At 34.9% G+C, this 21395-nt stretch overlaps 1 protein-coding gene across 2 annotated transcripts in view; it reads right to left on the reverse strand.

Moving 5' to 3' along the window:
- The window catches only part of LOC150095716 (kinesin-like protein KIF18A), a 207048-nt gene that overhangs the window by 32457 nt on the left and 153196 nt on the right, over positions 1-21395 (reverse strand). For both annotated transcript variants that reach the window (XM_090410247.1, XM_090410246.1), the window contains 2 exons: positions 12148-12266; positions 8324-8432 (listed from right to left, as the gene is read on the reverse strand). In XM_090410247.1, coding sequence (XP_090266373.1) covers positions 8324-8432; positions 12148-12266 — 228 coding nt within the window. The remainder of the gene's footprint in view (positions 1-8323; positions 8433-12147; positions 12267-21395) is intronic.

Genomic DNA, 21395 nt, shown 5'->3' on the forward strand with positions numbered 1-21395 from the left:
TGAAAAGTTGAACAGCTAATAGTATCTAGGATAGCTAAAAAAACAGTTTTGTGTGTGATTGAGAGTAGGTCATTTATGTACAGGAGAAAGAGTAGGTGATAGAACAGAGCCCTGAGGCACTTCTACATTGGTGGTGAAGCTGAAAGAGAGGGAGCCATCTCCCTCATGACTGCAGTGAATAATCAGTAATCAGAGAGAAAGCTGACTATTCAATTAGCAGGTAGACTAAAGGATGTCAATTTGTTTAGCAGGCCTTGATATCATACATGGTCAAAAGCTCTGGAAATGTCAAGGCAACAGCACAAGGTTCTCCAAATCTTTTCATGGCACATGTCCGGTGGTGCATCTTGAATGGCAGAATTCATATGGTGATCAGTGATTAACTGGTAGCAGAGAAGTTGGCTGTTGATGCTTTCTCCATTATTTTTGAGAGGACTGAGATGATGGAAATTGGTCTGCAGTTTGACAATAGAGTTCTATCTTCCTTTTTTGGAACAGGCTGAATATATGATTGCTTCCATGCATTGAGATACGTACCACCTATGTATAAAAGATTATAGATATGATACAGGACAGTCTGGAGCACAATCTTTGAGAACAACTGGAGAGATGCTATCAGGACTGGAAGACTTTTTAGTGTCCAAGTTAATTAGCAATTTTCTGTCTTTTTGCAAAAAAACTATAGGAGACATACGGTGCTCAGATTTTGGTATGGTAAGATGCAATTTGTCTTTATCATTTATGCAGGAGTTGAAGGAAAAGAGTGATGCTAGGAGGTAAGCTTTATCTTCGGGTGAAGTAACAGTGATGCATCAGAATAAGAGATGTGGAAGTGCAGGTGAGAAGAAGTTGCATCCAATGGCCTTAGCAAGGGACCAGAAGGCATGGCTTCCATTTGGATAGCAAAGAGAGCAAGTTTTTTGCTATTGGCCTTTATGAAATTATATTTAAATCTGCTAATGACTATTTTGCATTTGTTGATTGCTTTGGTATAGGCTGAGTATGAAGCTAGGATTCTTAATGCAAGCTACCTACAGTAAGCTGTATTTTATTCTTCAACTGCTTTGATACACTTTCTGTTAAACTAGAGCTTGAAAAATGGATGAGAATTTGGAGTAAATGGAAAATGAAGGCATTCATACTGGTGAGGATAATTTCTGTGACTCATTTGGAGCAGGTGTTATGAGCAGAATCAGTAGTTAAACCATGGAAAGTAACAGCAGAAATTCTGGAAGTCATCGCACCTGGCATCTTTATAGTGCTATAGGGTGAGAGGTAGAGAGTGGTTTGGGAAAGTGACATTCTGTGAGGAGGAGACTTGCACAAGATTGTAGTCCGAGTTCCTGAGAGGAAAGGCGACTTCTACATTTTATATAAAAGGAGAACTGGTTTAAAGAGATCCAAAGTAATGATAGAGTTAAGAGCGTGATCAGTAATTTATGCAAGTAGATGTATGATTTCCATTTGGTCACTGCTTTATTAAGAGAGACCCTCTAGGGAGTGAGGAACTGATTGAGAGAGGCCATACTATTTACACCAGCTGTCATACCTGTTGTTGAATTCATTCATGCTACTTGCACACACAACATCCAAGGGCAATCCATTCCAATCACACACTACTCTATGAGAGAAAAATGTAGCCCTAATCCCCTTCCTGATAGCATTCATTCTCAACTTCCATGGATGTCCTCAACTTCTTTCCCCCACTCTCCATAAAATGAAAAATTCCATCTACTGAAATTCAGTAGAACCCTTTCATAAGTTTGTAAATCTCAATCATATCCCCCCCCCTTTCTCCTGTTTACATGCAGCCAACAAATTCTCAGTCTTCATAATCAGTATTCCATAATCTTCTTCTCCCTTCTACGTGTTAGGCCTACTGGCCTGTTACAGAGCTATCTTAAGCCCTCCTAAGTCGTACCCATCCTGAGGATAAGGTGACTAGTCCTATGCCTCCCAGCATATTCTATGGCTGTAGCTGCGTGTGTTCACAGGGTCAATTTGCCTGCTTGCGAGAGGAAAAACTCCAGTTAAACTGGGGAGGAAAACCTTATCTTTAGATGTCAAGGTTTATTTCAGCATTACTATTATTCTCCAAGTGTATTCACAATTTTTGCTGTATGACCCTTGAACTTCAACTTCCTGTCTACTAAAACTCCCAGCCTTATCATTTCTTCAAGCATAATCTCACCAATATAACACAACATGGGATATGTAATCACACCAAAGTGCAGGACCTTACATTTATTAGCATTGAAATGACAGCCATTTTCACATGCCCACAATTCCAGCCTATTCAAATCATTCTGCAAGTACTGCATATTAGCAACACTCTTGATTACTCTACCTATCTTTGCATCATCAGCTATTTGCTGATGATGCAAAGCTATGTGCCCTTGTGCCTTAGCCTGGTTAGGGGCACAAGGGCAAGAGTGCTGCCAGTGGTGTGCCTGGGGAACACCACTGGTTACCTTGAATCTTGCAGATCCACGCCCCCCCCCCCCATATACCACTTTTTGATATATGTCAGTCAGCTACCCTCTTATCTATGCAAAAGTTTATAATCCAATCCCATATTCATGCAACAGTATTCCATGCTGTATTCTGCCATGAACCTTAGCAAAATCCAAAAGTATCATAGTATATCCATTCCTCCTTGTCTAACTCAGTGGTAACATTATTTTAGAATGTGAGCAAGTTGCTAAAACATGAACTTCCTTTAATAAATTCATGCTGTTCATTGCAAAGTAGAGATGCTCTGTCAATCCATTTCTGAATGCGAGCCCTAACAAACTTTTCCAAAATCTTCAACACTACTCCTGAGATACTGATTGGTCGATAGTTGGATACATCAGTCTTTGCACCACTCTTGTGCAATGGGATTACTATATATTTTTTCCACTCCTATGGAATCTTCCCTGTTCTGAGATTGAAAGTGAAGAATTAGTATACAATAGCAAAAAATAGTAGCTTTTGAGCTCAGTATTTGAATTAATTTACAAATGCTAAACCTTTTCAGAAAACTATGTAAGCATGCAGCATGTGTGTGCATGATATAATACATTGAAATTTATCAAGAATAAAGCTCAGCCCAAAAATAATCATCCAATATAAAATTCAACAAAATTTTGCAACCTCATGAAATACAATAAAAAAATAAATACATAATAACCAAGAATTTTTTTTTTTTAAAAAAAAGCACAGTATTACATAAAAATATAATATAATCACTATCTGCTGAATTATATCAAATGTCCAAGCTTCAATAAATACAAAATAAATGTGAAACAGGCATATTTAACAATAAACAGGCATACTGGCTTTAATATATATATATATTTTGAAGAACTTAAATATTAAAGAAACTTTAATGACTATATATGTGTGTGTGAGTGTGTGTGTGTAGAGAGAGAAAAGAAAAGGGTAAGAGAAAGAATTCATATCCATCACATTGATTACACAAATTTAAATTGGGATACTCACTTCTGATGTATTAAACAAAATAACAGATAAACTAAACTTTATTCCCTGACTAAACTGAATAACAGCAGTTGTTCAGTTTAGTCAGGGAATCCTGCAAACTTGTCCAATTTTGATACCAGGTTTAATATCATTTTCCTTCATAATGTGATCCATATAGATGATGAATAACAACAGATATTGTACACCATAATCTCACATCTGATTCAACATTAAGCATCTTCCATCAACTGCTGACTTGCAGCTCAAATAGACTGTATATTGCTCAATATAATCAATATAATGTCCTTTTACACCACATAACTGTAACATTTTCTCTTGGTATCTTGTAATACCCCTTTCCCAGATCTAAAACACTCAAATACAGATCCTTATTGCATTCCCATTATTTCTCAACTATCTGTCTTAAAGTAACCCAGCTTCCTCTACAGGCCTCTGCTCTGCAATTTTTCTTAGCCTTTTCTCAAGTATACCTGCATAAATCTTACTAAGAACACTCAGCAGGGAAATTCCCTGCAATTTTCAAATTTAGTTTTGTTTCCCTTTTTATACTATGAGAGCTCTACTCCAATCATCTGGACTTCAACTCTTATTCTTCTTTTACAGTGACATTGTAGCCAGTGTAAAATGTTTAAACTTTCATATTTGAGCATTTCTGGTTGAAATATCATCTACTCCAGCTGTCTTTTCACATTTCATGTTTTTGATGGATTTTTCTACTTCTTGTATTGATATGTATTCCTGATTGCATTCCTAATGAGTGTTTAACCGCCAGCATGCTGTCACTACGTGTGTCATTTTTCAATCTTTAAAAGTAGTATTCCAGACATCTAGAATATCTTCATCTTCAGTTTTCACATCTTCTTCTTCTTATTGTGCTATTTTCTATCAAAGGTCAGCGACCATCTTGGCGAACAAACTGCGCTCTTGTGCTAATCTGAGCAGTTGTGCACTGCTCTTTCCTGTCCATGTCTTGATGTTGTCAAACCATGATATTCTTTTTCTTCCTCTAGTTCCTTTGCCACCAATTCCTATCAAAATAGTTTGTAGAAGTTGGTATTTGCTGTTTCTCATGATGTGGCCAAGATATGATGTTTTTCGTTTCTTGATTATTTGTACAAGATGTTTAGCTTTGCCAATGGATTTTAAGACATCTTCATTGGTAATTTTTTCTGTCCATGATATCTTTAGCATTCTTCTGTATAGCCACATCTCAAAGGCTTCGATTTTCTTGATGGTTGTCGCCTTCAATGTCCATGTTTCAACTCCATAGAGCAGAATAGACCACACGTAGCATTTCAGCATTTGGCATCTGACTTCCATGTTTAGGTCTTTATTGCAGAATAGTGTTCTCATTTTCATGAAGGACTGCCGTGCAACTTCAATCCTTGTCTTTATATCTATTTCTGGATCCCACCGTTCATTAAGCCAGCAACCAAGATATTTATATCTTGACACTTCAGGAATTCGTCACCACAGGAATTCGCTTTGGGTTTCTTTGGGACAGTGATAAATGTAGATTTGACCCAATCTGATGGAAATTCATCACTTTCATATATTTTATTAAATAGTTTTTCAAGAAGTTTGATGTTATCTGGTTCTATTAATTTTAAAAATTCTGTTTGCACACCATCTGGTCCACTGGCTTTTCCTGTTTTACTTGTTCGTATAGCATTCTCTATTTCGCATTTCATGATTGCTGGTCCTTGAATGTTATGTTTTATATTTATAGGCTTCTGTCTAGTATCATTGAAAAGTTCTGTTACATATTTTATCCAAATCTGTGCTTTATTCTCTTCTTCTAGAACTATTTTTCCATTTTCGTCTCTTAGAGACACTATTTGCTTTTCCTCAGTTTTCCAGAAATTTCGTTGATTTTCTTATACAGATTGAAATTATCATGTTTCTTCTGAAGCAGTTCAATTTCAGTACATAAATTTTTCATCCAATTTTCCTTGGCTTCTTTTATTTTTTTCTTGATGACGTTATGTGTTTCTGTATACCTGGCAAGGTCTTTGTTTTTGTACATTCTTCTTGTATCAATAAGAGAAAGAATCTCATCTGTCATCCATTCCTGTTGTTTTATATTATTCACATAACCTACTTCTTCAATACTTGTTGTTACGATGGCATTCTTTAAGCTATTCCAAAGAGATTCCACACTTTTATTTTCTTCTATGTTAATCTGTTGTAATCGCAGGTTAAGCTGCGTCTTGGCACTTTTATTTATGTTCGGGTCTTTCAGTTTTTCTACATCAATTTTCTTTTTCTTCTTTTGTGATTTTTTAGCTGATTTTAATCTAAGACGTACTTCTGCAACTATGGGATTGTGGTCTGATGAGATATCTGCTCCAGGATAAGTCTTTGCACTCTTTATACTACTGTGGAATCTTTTATTTATCAGTATATAATCAATTTGATTTCTGACAATGTTATGTTGGTTATCTTGAGGCAATTTCCAAGTGTACAGTCTTCTGGGTGGAAGTTTAAACCAGGTATTTGCTATTGTTAGATCTTCTTCCTGACAGAACTGGACTAGGCGATCTCCTCTGTCGTTTCTGGTGCCTAAGCCATGTTCGCCAACAATTTCTCCATCACCCCCTCTTCCCACTTTTGCATTGAAGTCACCCATCACTATGTTTTCACATCACCTTTATAATTTTTGATTCCTTTTATATTATTCTTTCCTCCATTTCTATTTTTTTTTCAATAGCCTCCAGAATATTTTGCCACCTTCCTAATATTTATTTTCTACCTTCACATGACTTTTGTTTAGCTAGTTTGACACAACACTTCACTTGCTCACATTTTTCTCTGTATTCTTCAAGATCACAAACTGACTTACTTGCCAGGAATATTCAATACGCTTTCTTCTTTTCCTTGACTACCTTGTTAATTTCCTGAGTCCACCATGGAGTTCTGATCCTTGCAGACCTCACCACAGGCCTCTCTGGCCGAATCAATCATTGTTTTCCTTAGGGTTTGCCACTGAATCTCCAAGGTTTGGTCCTTGTTTTCAAACTTTCATTATTTCTTGAATGATGTTTGTGTATTTGAATACAGTTCACCTCTGAAAGCTGCTTCTATATTTTATTAAAAAATAATAATGGATAGCCATTTTGAGATAAATATGAAATTAGGGTTGCATTTTTTTTTCTAAATGTGTGTTCATAACCTCTTGCATTCCTTATTAATTATGCCTGTTTCTTCTTTGCATTTCTGCCTAACCATATCCTCATGTAAAAAAATATGGAACTGATTGTACACTTTCTAGTTGCATTTAGCTATAAATGCCTATCCATATCCCTCTTGAAGTTCTGATCTCTTGCAGACAACCTCACGACGTGCCTCTCTGGCTGAATTATTTGATGTTTTCTACATTTGTCACTGAATCTCCAATGTTTCAAGGTTTCTTGGTTTCAATCTCTTTCTTTTTTCTTGAATAATGTTTGTGTATTTAAGCATAATTTCACTCATAAAGCTGCTCAACTTTGATTTGTTTTAAAACTTTCTTGCACACAGTCTTCTTTTCAATATGAAATTCAATAAAAGAAGAAAATGCTGAAGAAAATACTGGCACTTGCACAAGTTAAGTGATGTTGATTTTATGTTGTATATATTTGTGTTATTTGTAAATTAAATATTTTTATTTTTGTATTTCAAGATGATTTACTGCTGTTTATTCCAGATTTTAAGTTGCATTCAAAATCTGCTCAAAGCTAAATGGTGATCACCTCTAATTTCAAATCTTCTGTATGCTCTTGTGTCTTGAACCAGTGGAAAAATATTGCCATCAACAATAACATAGTCATCTATGCAAAATGAGTCTTACATTTTCTCTCCATGTGAATTTGGACACATTTTTATGTTAACATATCAATTTTCTGATATGTAACCTCAAAGAGTTCAGGCTGCTATATCAGCACTAACACAATGTTAGACCAGTGTTAGTAATAACTAGTCCATGTCTTAAACAGAAATTCAGCAGATACTTACCATTATTATTACCGTTCGTCTTTTCTCCAAATTTTCCCAAAATATTTTTAGTATGTCTGTAATCATTTCCAACTCTGCTGTTTAGATCTGCAACAAGGTCTAACTTTTCCTTTTTCATTATTTTAGCTACCTTCTCTAATCTCAAAAAAATCCTCCACTTAGTAGAACCTTCTGTGGGACAATAAGCAAAATAAATCTCATTGTCCAATTCCCCATTCTGATATTTGCCCACATCACTCCGCTTGATTTAGCTACCTTCTCTAATGTCTCAAAATAGTCCTCCACTTAGTAGAACTTTCTGTGGGACAATAAGCAAAATAAGTCTCATTGTCCAGTTTCCCATTCTGATATTTGCCCACATCACTCCACTTGATATTACCCCAAAAAAAAGTATGTGTACCATACTACAGCTATCCTTTTCCCCTGATTGTTATTGCCTGAATATAACAATTTGTATTTGTTATTTAAAAAGATATCACCAGTTTTGTCTTCTTTATTTCTCTAATGTCTCAAAAATTCAGTCACATCTATTTTCCATTGATGCTTCTTATGTTGACAATGTCTCCTACATACTACATTACTCAATCTCCCTTCAGGCATAATCTGGCAGTGTAGGTGCCAGCTGATAGGAAGCCTCCTGATGCATTACCATCAGATTTGTCCAGTACTTCAAATGCACGTGAAAGGTATCACTCATACTCTAGGGTGGGGACCACCACCTACAGTAAAGTAAGATGGTATTTCACAAGGCAGTGAAACTCATCTACCACCTGCACACTCATACGCGCACTGTTTTTTCATTCTTATTATTTAATTATTTTAAGAAAAGACTAATTAATGCACTAACCTGTCTAAGAAGACTGTCCAATTCAGCTTGTAAATTTGATGTTAAGAAGCCATGGCCTTTCAGCACAAGGTGTTGATATCGGATTAACTTTAAGGCATTTTTCATTATTCTAATGTATAATTAAAAAAAAGGCTGTTATTATGAAACTCATGGAAAAAAAAATTTTTTTCTTCAGTTACTGGTTAAATTTTTCAAGTCATCTTGATTAAAACTATTTTAAACAATAAGAAATACTGAGTCCCTCCCCATCCACTTTCTATAATAGTTTTCACATTTCTCTTTATCATTAATGTATATAATTGGGCACTTCACACTGTAATGTAGGATGATAATTATTTAGTGGCACTTGTGACAGTGAAGTGATTATTGAAACACACTGTCTCTAGTCAAGGAATCTTGCAGACTTGTAGCGGATTTATTTAGAAGTATAACATCATCCGCACAAAGCAAATAGCTGACATTAACATCTCCAATTTTGATATCATGTTTAACACCACTTTCCTTCATAATGTGATCCATATAGATAATGAATAACAGAGGGGATAATGTACATCCTTGTCTCACACCAGATTTAACATTAAACCATCTTCCTTCAATTCTAACTGCTGACTTACAACTCAAATAAAGACTAAGTATTGCTTGATACAATGCCCCAATAACACCATATAGCTGTAGTGTTTTGAATAGCTTCTCTCTTGGCACCTTGTCATATGCCTTTTCTAGATCTCATCGTTGTCATCTGAGCAATTCAGGTATAGGCTTTTTATGTCCTGTTCCAGCTCTGCAGATGAAATTGGTCTTTCTATCTTAGTCTTGGATGCCGTGGTCTCTTCTTCCTGTAGGTTTATACTTATATGCGTTTGGGAATTCATCCTTTCTATGTGGTGTAACTAATTTTTCTGATATTCTTCTATTTCTTGTACGATGTTCTTTGTATCTAATCGTTCTCTTATTTCTGTGTTTTTCTTTTGATCTAATCTAGTGAGTCCCAGGAGAGGTCTTAGAAACTTTATCTGTGCTGCTTCCAATCTTTGTCTGTTTCTTTGTTTTAGAATCCAGGTTTCACTTTCAAATTTGAGAGATGGTCTAGTGTAGCGGTTCACTACCTTTTTGACTCGCAGAACCCTTTTTAGAATCAATTTCTATGGCAGAGCCCCTTAGGCCTACCCTATGTCTTACAAGATCTTTATATTGTAAAGATATACCTACCCTATGTCTTACAAAATATCTTTATATTGTAAGACATAGATAGACAATGTCTATCTATGTCATAAAATAAACTCAGTTCCTCCAATTGATTCATTACATCCAATTCAATTCAAATACATATTCGTTCATTACTTGTTATTCAAAATTTTTATTATTCATTATAGAAGACAATTCCTATTTAATTTTACTTTATTAATTTACAACACAGAGGTCAAATGCACAGAAAACTCGCGTAAGAATCGCTAAGAAATCACAATGTTATGAAAATTCACTGTGAAGTGATTGATTCTACTTTTTATTTCTTATTTTTCTAATTTCATTCAATTTTTATTTATTTTATTTTCCTGGAGCAGCTGCGGAGCACAGGTTGGGAACCACTGGTTTAGAGGTTAGTTTACCCTCTAAACCAGAGTGCTAGGAGAGTAAAGGAGTGTACTACTTTGCAGACAATAGTAGTACTCTCTATTCATCCTACTCATTTGAAAAACAATGCAATGTTCAGACATCCTATGATTCATGATAGTTTACAAAAAAAATGCCTTAAACATTGATCTGTGTGCCATCTTCAAATAGGGCAAGGATAATCTGGTCATCTTCAATGCCACCAAAATGCAGTCTTGCCTTTTCTTCCCCCCCCCCCCCCAAAAAAAAAACGATCTCAGTTCACCTCTTACCCTCAGTGATACACAAATCACCATACAGGATCAGATCCCTCTTCTTGGACTAACATTTACCTCCAGTTTCATAACCACATCACATCAACAGCTTCCTCTACATCCAAAAAAAAAAAAGCATTCTGTTTCATTCAAGATGCTATTTTATACTAATCCAACTCTTAATTTTATATAAATCCCAAATCCATCCATCCTTAAAATACTGCCCACATGTTCACAGAGTGATGCATTTTACCCTAAAAATTCTTGACAATGTCTAGAGGAGAGCAATTCAGCTCATAGATGATCCCTCTCTTACAGATTCCCTTCAACTTCTATTTCACACATGCAATGTTTCGGCACAGTCTATTCTACAGCACTTCACAATGCTCATTGCTCCTCTTTTATTACATCTACGTCTGCCCTCTGAAACAGCTTTCTTCATGAAATATTCTCAAACTCTTCACAAAAAAAAAAAAAATTATGCCCCTCCCACCACATATAGGACTGACATATTTATAGGTCCTTCGATGTGATGTATGATCAATAAAAAAAAAAAAAAAAAAAAAAACGTGAACATTGCTTGGGTAGCAGTGAAATCTCAAGAGAAAAATGAAGCCAAATTTATTGGGCTGTTGTGTAACAACTTCTTAAAGCAGTATGTGACAATTGATTACAGTGTTGAGGGGTCGAGTAAAAAACATGACTGTTCTGCCCAGAATCAATGACAATGATCATGCTAATGTGTACTGATCCAACAAGTGGTTAAATGTATGGATACTCTTAACTGAGGAGATACTAGCTTCAGTCCATGGTATCAGTTGCTGGATGGGAAGGATGTCTACAGTGCATGGGAAGTATTTAAAAAATACATCAGTGATGCAATATAAGAATATTTCTCTGAAGTTCAAAGAATAAACAGTGTAGGGTTGAAATGGATGTGCAATCTTATTAAGCAAGAGATTCTAAAGAAAAAAGTTTATGTGGAAGGAATATCATGTACATAAAATAAGTCAGTTATGAAAATTAAAATGTGAAGGCCAGAAGAGTGACAACTATTATATGGAAAGCTAAGAGTGAATATGAATAGCAACTGGCTCTGCAAGATAAAGACAATCCAAAAGAATTTTATTATTATGTTGAAAGTGAAAGAATACTTGTAGTCAATGCAGATGAGATTGTTCAAATAATGAGTGCCCATTTTGCTAAAAGCTATCAACCTAAAAGCTATGTTGTGTATAGCTTAGCTATACACAACATAGAGTTCAATGCTATCTCTGTACTGGAGGAAGAAACTCAAGTATAGGAGGAGACTAGAGATATTGTATAAAGGAGAGTAGTATTAAAAATGATATTGGGACTATGTAATGTAGTCCCAATATCATTATGAGGAGAAATTTCGAATTTGAGATCTGCAGAGCGAGTAGCAAACAGGATGAAAGAGGGGTGATATGACAGAGATTTACAAACTTCTGAAAGGGTCATGCTGGATACCAGAAGATGGAATATTTATTTTTATAGAGAGTGGGTAGAAGAACAGAGGACATCCATGAAAGTTAAGAATGAATGCAGTCAAGAGGAGTGAGAGAGAGAGAGAGAGAAATTTTTCTCTCATAGAAAGGTGTGTGATGATTTGTCTTTCGATGTGGCAAGTACAAATAGTGTGAATGAATTCAAGAAGGTATGACTAGTGTATGTGTGAGTGATATGTGGCTTCTTGTGATGAGTCCCTGACTTCCCAGAGGTTGCTTGTAATAATAATTATAATGCAAAAGGATTTACAGTACACTGAATTTAAGTGAGCATACAGGTTTTATTTATTTTTATTTTTTAAATGCAGTGTTGTTTTCTTTCTTTAACACTGGAAAACAGTCATGAACAGAATCCTTATACATTATACCTTTCACAAACAGATAAATAATAATACCTTTATCTGAACTTCACAGTCTATCATGTACTTACTTTTCCATGTTCATTATTTCTTTATACTGGAGCTTTATAATCTGCTTTTGGTGGTAACTCTGTTGTCTTAAATCCCTCACTTCCAATTCCATGTAGCTTTTTTCAACAACAGATGTATTCTACATTAAGAATAAAAATAGATTTAATCCTTAAAACAGAAGGTTCATATCCATGCTTAATATTCTCAATATTTAAACCATTTAATATTCCCAATACAATTTCCACTATTTAAACTATTTAATATTTTTTGGAATTTTTTTCCCACTTGGTTACACTATAAATTATATATTTAGTTTAATCCTTTTTTTATATATATAATAAATAATAATTTAATAATAAGGTGTGACACCTTTTGGCAAATGGCATATGGAAATATGAGTTCTGTATTGTTTCGACCTTGGTATCACCTGTGGATCTGGCTCCCACTGACGAAACTGAGGCACGGCTGTTGCTGTTATCCCTCAGATGACATATGAGCAAATGAGCGGCTCTGCTCAGTGGCAGGGTGAGCCTGTTACTGAGGGGAACAATGCTGAGTTTTTGGAGTTTCACCTGTACTTGAACATTCAATAAAAGTTCGAAACCAGTCTGGGTAGTGAACTTTCCCATAATGCATAGCATTATACATGTCTGCAAGGAGATGTGCTTTGCATTATGGGATACTAAGGAAAGGGATCAGAACTGAGTCCACCATTGCCACGAGTTACCCTGGTCCTGAAGATACTTCAAGCGCAAACTTTGTTTGCTTACACTTGGATAAAGGATTAAACTAAATACAGGAAACCCTTATATAACGCGGTACTTATACAACGCGATCTACAATTTCTAGTAACCCTTTATTTATTTTTTTTCTTCATATTTTCACCACGAGATTTAAAAATCAAATTTTATCTTCATTAAATTTGTGTCTCCCCGTATCATGCAAGTAGTTATAAGTATCGAATTTAGTTTTATTGTATCAATGAATAAAGTAGTGTACAGAGGCTTTTGCAGTCTGTGTCATCCTCAACAAATAGTGCAATTAGAGACAGATGGAATAATAATGGTGCAAACTAATAAATCGCGTCTCCTCTCACTGTATAAACTTAAGCAAAACCATATGTTGCACCGAAACACAGTATCTAACTAAAAACTATTGTCCAATTTTTCAATTATGAAATAAGTGTTTGTTTTATTGCATTTGAAATTCTCGGTCATTATGACAGATCACAAAGGCTAACTTAAAATAAAAGACTACCAAGAATTGAAACATGCCATATAATGAATGTGTGAGTTCGCCTGCCAAGAAGCCATAAAATTCAACCAAGGGTTGAAACATTTGCGAGTTGAGCCAGTCAGTAATGAGAAGTTCCATCGGAATGATAAATGACACAATGTTGTGAATGTGTTATGACAGTTTCAGATGTTATGGAATTCGATTGAAGAGAATTAGCATTTCAACTCAACACTTGGCGGTTGCTTTTGTCTTTGGGTCACGCGATCTTTTGTTAATATCGCACCAATCATATGCACGTCTTTATAGCTGCTGTCTTGTGTAAAACAAAATTCATCTAGTATGCATTGTAACAATTAAAAAAAAAAAATTGAATAATTTATAAGCGTATAAAAGGATATCATCTGTAAATCGTTGACATGCCAGCAAAATTCTCAGACGTGCCCCCTCTGGCACGAGTGCCATAGGTTTGCCATCTATGGTTTACTGTATAAAGTGTTTATTGTTGAAAATTGTCTTCGTTTTCTGCAAGGAAAGAGCATTTAAAATGATAAGTGTGTTATTCTCAAGCTGAGCAGTTTATTTTCTGGTGAGTTACATACATATGTAACATATGCTTTTTTTTTTATGTAAAAGTTTATTTTTATTGTAATGGTCACTAAAACTGCAACAAAAGGGGAAACACCATCATTGAAGAGGAAATTCATTTCTCTTGAAGAAAAAATTAAAATCGTGGATCGGTTGAAAATTGGAGAAAAACCAGGAGTTGTTGCAAGGACTCTGAATTTAAATGAATCAAGAATTCCAACAATCAAACAAAATGAACATAAAATCCGAGAAAGTGTTATTGCTGGGTCAACAGTAAGTGCAAAGCGCGTTGCTCGTGTTCGCGATATTCTAATAGAAAAAATTAGAGAAATCTCTAATGATTTGGATAGAAGATTGCACTCGAAAGAAAATTCCTTTGAATGGACACCTTATTAAGCAAAAATCTCTCAAAGTTTATAAACATTTAAAAGAACTCAATCAAGATTCTTCAGAAGAAATCTCTCAGCACAGATTTTGTGCCAGTAAGGGTTGGTTCGAAAATATAAAAAGCGGTTTTCTTTGTTTATTTTCTGGTGAGAAATTCCAGGGAGAATCAGCATCAGCAGATGTTGAAGCTGCCCAGAAATACCAGGCAGAACTTTTAAAAATCATTAAAGAAGGTGGTTACAATGCAGACCAGGTGTTCAATGCAGATGAATCTGGGTTATATTGGGGAAAAATGCCAAAACGCACCTATATTTCGAAAAATGAAATATCAGCTCCTGGATTCAAAGTTTCCAAAGATAGAATTACTCTACTGTTTTGTAGTAATGCATCAGGTGATTACGTGACAAAACCAACGTTTATTAACCGATTCGAAATCCTCGTGTGATGAAAGGGCTCGATAAGTCCACCCTACCTGTTTATTGGTGGGCCAACAAAAAGGCATGGGTTACAACTAGCATGTTTGAAAATTGGTTTTTCAAGTGTTTTGTACCCGATGCAGAAAGTTACACAAAGAAAAAGAATATGGACTTCAAAATTCTACTAATTTAGATAACGCACCAGGCCACCCAACAAATTTAAGCCATCCGAATATTAAAATAACTTTTTTGCCACCTAATACTACTTCACTTATTCAACCACTCGACCAAGGAATAATATCAACATTTAAGTCATATTATATTCGGCGAACATTTCAATTAATTTTGGAAAATGGAATCTAATCCAAACATGACACTGCCTCAAGCGTGGAAAGAGTTTTCAATATCAAATTGTGTAAAAATTATTTTTCTGTCCATTAAGTAATAACAACCCTCTATGGTGAATGCTTGCTGGAAAAAAATATGGCCTGAAGCCATTCTGGAACAAAATTTCGTACTTCCAGTGGATGCCTAGCTACGTCGTATAATAAACGTCGCACACATTATTGGTGGAGAGGGCTTTTGCGATATGGTTGAAAACGAAATTAGTGAATTAATTGATGGAAAAACAGATTTAAATGAGGAGGAACTGGTACATTTAATAGATGGTGTCGAACCAAATGGCGGGGAAAGTTCGGCCGAAAATTCTGATTGTGATGAATCCATTAAAGAATTCAGTTTAAAGAAATTAGCAGAAGGATTGGACTTGGCAAAAAAGCTAGGAAGTTATTTTACGGATAATGATCCCTCAATGGAGTGCTTGGGAAAATGCACGAGACAATTGGATTTTTGTTTAGCGCCATATTATGAACTTAATAAAAAATTGTAGCATAGTGGAAAGCAAAGTCTTATTACTGACTTCTCAATGACTAAACCAGCCGAAGTATGCAATGAGAATTATACAAATGATGTCCAAGAGATTTCTAGTGGTGACAACCTCTGGCCACTTAAAGAACATCTACGAAATGTTATTTCTGAAGGCAGTGATGACGATTAAAATATGCGCTTTATTTTATCGTATCTAAAACATTTATGTATTATGTGCAATGAAATATATGTACAATTTGTAATTTTTATAATTTTATACTACGTATTTGTCTCATACTTTATGTTTTCTTAACTTACATGAATTACCTAAATTAAATAAAAATATCGTTATTGTTGTTTATATAATTTTAAAAAAAAAATGATTTCGGAACCTAACCCTACTCTTTCCATTGATCTAAGTTTCATATAACGCAATTTGTATAACGCGACATTTCTATGGAACCTAACATCCGCGTTATACGAGGGTTACCTGTATATAATTTATAGTCCAACCAAGTGGGAAAAAACTTCCAACATATTTCTCTAATCCAGAGTAATTTAATAATACTGTGTTACAGCGTTTGGCAACTGGCATATGGAAATATGAGTTTTGCATTGCTTCAACCTTGGTATCACCTCTGGGTCTGGCTCCCACTGAAGAGACCTCAATAAAGGTCGAAACAGGTCTGGATAGTGACCATTCCCATAATGCACAGCATTATACATGTCTGCAAGGAGATGTGCTTTGCATTATGGGATACTAAATAAAGTGATCAGAATTTAGTCCACCTTTGCCACGAGTTGCCCTAGTTCTGAAGATACTTCAGGCGCAAATTTTGTTTGCTTACACCTGGATAAAGGATTAAACTAAATATATAATTTATATTTAATATTTTGGCATAATGAATGAAGTGGAAGACGGAGTGTACAATGCAGGTGGAATGAAACAAAAAAACCACACCTAATATTAGGCTAAGATTAATTTCATCTTAAACCATGAGGTAAAAACGTAGAAACTATTTTACCTTGGGTATAATAAATGTTAAAAATACCAAGCAATTTTAAACCTGGTTTTACTCCATTTCCCAAGTAAACAAATGGACAAACAAGTCAGTTTGCGCCTGCAAGTGATGCAAGTCTAGCTGATCCTACAGGTAGTGCAAGACCAAGGCAACTCGTGGTAAGGTGGCATAAGCTCTGATCACTAATCTTAATATTTACCCTTAATGCCAAAACACATCTCCACGAAGGGGATGCATGATGTTTTGTATTAAAGGCAAGGGGCCACTACCCATCGAGACCTCAATAAAGGTCTCGATGGGTAGTGGCCCCTTGCCTTTAATACAAAACATCATGCATCCCCTTCGTGGAGATGTGTTTTGGCATTAAGGGTAAATATTAAGATTAGTGATCAGAGCTTATGCCACCTTTACCACGAGTTGCCTTGGTCTTGTACTACCTGTAGGATCAGCTAGACTTGCATCACTTGCAGGTGCAAACTGACTTGTTTGTCTGTTTGTTTACTTGGGAAATGGAGTAAAACCAGGTTTAAAATTGCTTGGTATTTTTAACATGAGGTAAAAACATTTATTCAACCTCTTAACCTGAAATTAGAATAATGTATGTCTTCTGAGTTGACAATAATAATGCTATAGCATCTTCACAAGATTTTTAATTTTTAATTTTTTAATAAGCTGTTCCCATACATGCTTGACATGCAACAGTCAAAATTCATTGATATGCTAGAAATGGTACAAAATCAGTAGAATATAGATATTGAGCCATCCAGTATATGAAAGAATAGAGGGGACAAATTTTTGTATAAAACAGAGGAATATACAAATACTTGAGTGTTTTGGACTGATTTCATATCACTTTTTTTTTTTTTTAAATTATATACATATGAAAAACCAAATTATCAAGCCAAATATTTTCTTTGGAATTTGCCACTGGGAATCCACGGTTTGGTTCTTACTTTCTATTTCATTTTTTGTTGAACACTGTTTGTATAACAGAGTCTAAGGTTGACCTGTAAAACCTGCTCAACTTTAATTCTTTTTAAAACTTTCTTACATACAGCAATCCCTCAATTAATGCACCTAATGTGTTCTTTAAAACAGGTACATTAATCGAAAACGCACTAATCGAATATAATAACCTATGGGAAAAAGTATAATTTGATCCTCAAATTTTTTTTTTGAACCTTAATTTTTTTTTAATAAAAGAATTAGGACATATATCAGGGCCTAGTTAAAGGAAAACCATTAAGCTGAAAGACAATAAAATATATTCAGAATATAAATTTATTTTCTACTTCTTAACAAAGAATTGAGCTAACATAGTTTGGTGGACATTCTGTTTCTTTTTTTCATACAACTGACGATATGGCCCTATTGTCTCTTCTGCTACTTCTGCAAATCTTATTACTTCTCTCTTCATCAAGGTCAGCCGGCAAGCATTGCTGCTTAAAAAGTTCGATTGTACGAAAATTTTTTCAAATTGTTTCTGCGAAATCTCTTTTGGCTGATTGTCAGTGGTTAAATTTTCTTCATATTCTTCAGGATCTTTTTGCTGTACATCTAAATTTAGCAGGTCGGAATCACTCAATTTCTCAGAATGAGATTTAATTAACTTAGATTCATTTGAAAAGCCTCTAAAATCATTTATACAATGTGAAGGAATGTGCTTCCAAATGGCTCGTATATTGCTAGCAGTAATTTCACTTGACTTTGCAACTTTATAACCAGGCTGAGATTTCTCTAATTTGGCCAGAAAAGTCTTGGAAGGCATTTGCTTTCAAAAAAGGCTGGTTTCATCGACATTAAATATTTGTTGGTCACAATAACCCCCTTTTTCCACAGTTTTCTTCAAAATCTCTGGATAATTTGCAGCCACCTCTTTATCTGCACTTGCAGCTTTGCCTGTGATTAGAACATTACGTAGGCTATTTCTATTTTTGAAATGCTCAAACCAACCATGTGGAATTTTTCTTCTTGATCATTGATAACCCTTTCTTTCAAGGTTGCAAAGAGACTTAATGCTTTTGGCTTAATAAGGTCAGTGCATGCTTAGTGGGATCCGTTTTGGGTTTCAAGCTTCAATCCATGTAGAAAGAAGTCTCTCTAGTTCAATCATTATAATACTTTGATTTCAAGTAGTCTGCATGCATGATGAACTTGAAGCAGCCTTATCTTTCTCTTTGTATTCAGCAACTTTGTTTAAATTTGCTCTTATAATTGATTCACCCATTTTGTGTTCTTGTGCTATCTTTGCTCTGGACTCACCTTGTCCATTTTTCTTTATTATTTCAAGTTTTCACACTTCCACTTTTTTGCTCACTAATTATTTTAGCCATGATGAAAGGTTGGAAAAATACATTAAAATAAAAAAAGTAAAGAAAACAATTGCAAAGGAGACATGAGATATGATCATCAAAATGCTATGTAATTAGCAGACGATATAAATTTTGGAGGTAAATTTGGAACATAGCATACATGGACATAGTGTAGTATACCATTAAAAAATAAAATGTTTTAAATCGGTAACTAAATTATTTCATCCTGGTTAGTGATTTTTTAAAATAGTTAGCGATAAAAATGTATGGATAGAAAATTTTTTTAAATCTGTAACATTTATATTGAAGATGTATATAGGCGCACTAATCGAATTTGGGTATAGAAAAAAAATGACGCACTAATTGGAGGCGCATTAATCGAGGGATTGCTGTACTGTTTTTTTCAATGTGATATTCATTTTGATCCTACTTAAAACTAAGTGATGATCACTTCTGATTTCAAATCTTCTGTACACTCTTGAACCAGCATGAAGTTATCACTATCAACAATGACACAGTTAATGAGACTTTTCATATTTCTTGAGTCTTCTCTCCACATGAACTTGTGCATATCTTTATGTTGGAACACAGTATTGACTATTCCATATTCTGAGAAATCCAGCAGATACTATTATTATTAGTATCTGCTGGATATCTGCCTTGCCCTTCAAAACCTTTTGTGTATGGCAAGATTCATTTCCTACTCTACTGTTTAGAACTCCAACAAAGACCACTTTTTCCATTTTCTTTATGTCAGCTGTGTGCTCTTATGACTTGAAAAATTCCTTCACATCCAATCAAAAAGTTTATCTTCATGTTTGGTGTTGATTTTTTTAAAATTTTTATTAAAGAAAATTGCCCAAAATTAACATCCTACACTTATTATGTAGTAAATCTTGTCTCAGTAATGCCAATTTAGTCCTCATGGTATTTTTCTAGTTCTGCAAGTTTGATTTCCTTTCTATTAATACTCCTTAGTTAATATTACTAGGGAATAATATTCCCTAGTTTCCTTGACAAAAACAGCAGGGATCTTGTTTAATCAGGTTATGTTCCAGCCAGTATAAAATCTCATCATGGTATACCACCATATGTATTTTTGGTTTAAGCAAACAGAGAATACAATTTGGCCACTATTAAGTTCCAAATTACCAGTCCATTCTCATTTGTTCAGTACCCAGTGAATGCTTATGGAGCACACCATGTGAAGGTGAGGATTAGATATTAGGTCAGAAGCCAGTTAGTTCTCTACATTCTTGTAAAAGTGATGTGGAGGTCTGGAGAAATGTCAGAAAAGGTACAGAAAAGCACACAGATGTAACTGATCAAATACACCGTATATGATAAATCTCCTCTTGGCAAATCTTATCATAAACCTTGTCCATGTCTCCTTTGTTAGAGATCAGCTTTCTTCCAGTCATTCACAGTCTGCTATCCTGCAGCATTACAACGGTGCTAACCAGGATAACCTTCAGGAATTTTAACATTTCCATGGTCAGATTAATGCTTCTGATCCTAGCATTGCTGCAATCTAATAAAGGAGATTATTCTCAATGAGATAAGTGCTTTTATTCCCCACTCTACTCAAAATCCTCAACCTTCATATCCAAACCCTGGTTCTCCAACAACTGGACTAAAGCAGTCCAAACTAAAAATTCAACACATGCCTGATGGCTCTAGCCAAAAACTCTAAGCCCCTCACTCAGCCTACATTACAGCTCTTAACAAACAAAAAAAAAAAAAAAAAAAAAAAAAAAAATCATCAACAAATCCAAAGCAGAAATTGTGAAAGGACAAATGCTCTAAAAGCTTGTCTCCTGTCCTAATGGCGAGGCTAAAACTTCCTCAGAATGCTTGACTGAATACAGAAGCAAACAATTTGCTTATTTGATGACCTCTCCTTCACTGTCATTTTCCCATAGATATTCTATTGGTGCATTATGCCTCTTCTACAGGTATTTTCATGGGCACTACTCCTCTGAACTGGCAGCTGTAATCCACCACTTTTCTGTACTTGTATATGAACATGAGCAGCTGCAAGTCAACACTTATTTACAATTCAACTCAAAACTCATCAGACCAACTTATCATTCTCTGCCTTCATTTCCTACACCTGTGCTCTTTCAAACAGTTTTTCCCATACTGTTTTCCCCAATGACTAATGTCTTCAGGTTTTCAATAAAACACAAATTCCTTTTTTTCCATCTAAACATTTACCCACACATGGTATTACTGATGCATAGGTCTTAGGACCTCTTGTGTATGGGACTGATATTTACATTTAAAAAAAAATGTATATAACAAACATGGTATGATTAATTCATGCAACAGTGATGAATGGAAGAACAAAATGAGTTATAGTGACAATAAACATTTGCTTCTTGAATGAAAGGTAATATGAAGTTGTGATGTGGAAAATTTCAAAATATGAAAAATTAGATGA

Source organism: Typopeltis vanoorti, chromosome 20, assembly GCF_054136105.1.
Source record: "Typopeltis vanoorti isolate ZY-2024b chromosome 20, IOZ_Tvanoo_1.0, whole genome shotgun sequence".
Taxonomy (NCBI): domain Eukaryota; kingdom Metazoa; phylum Arthropoda; class Arachnida; order Uropygi; family Thelyphonidae; genus Typopeltis; species Typopeltis vanoorti.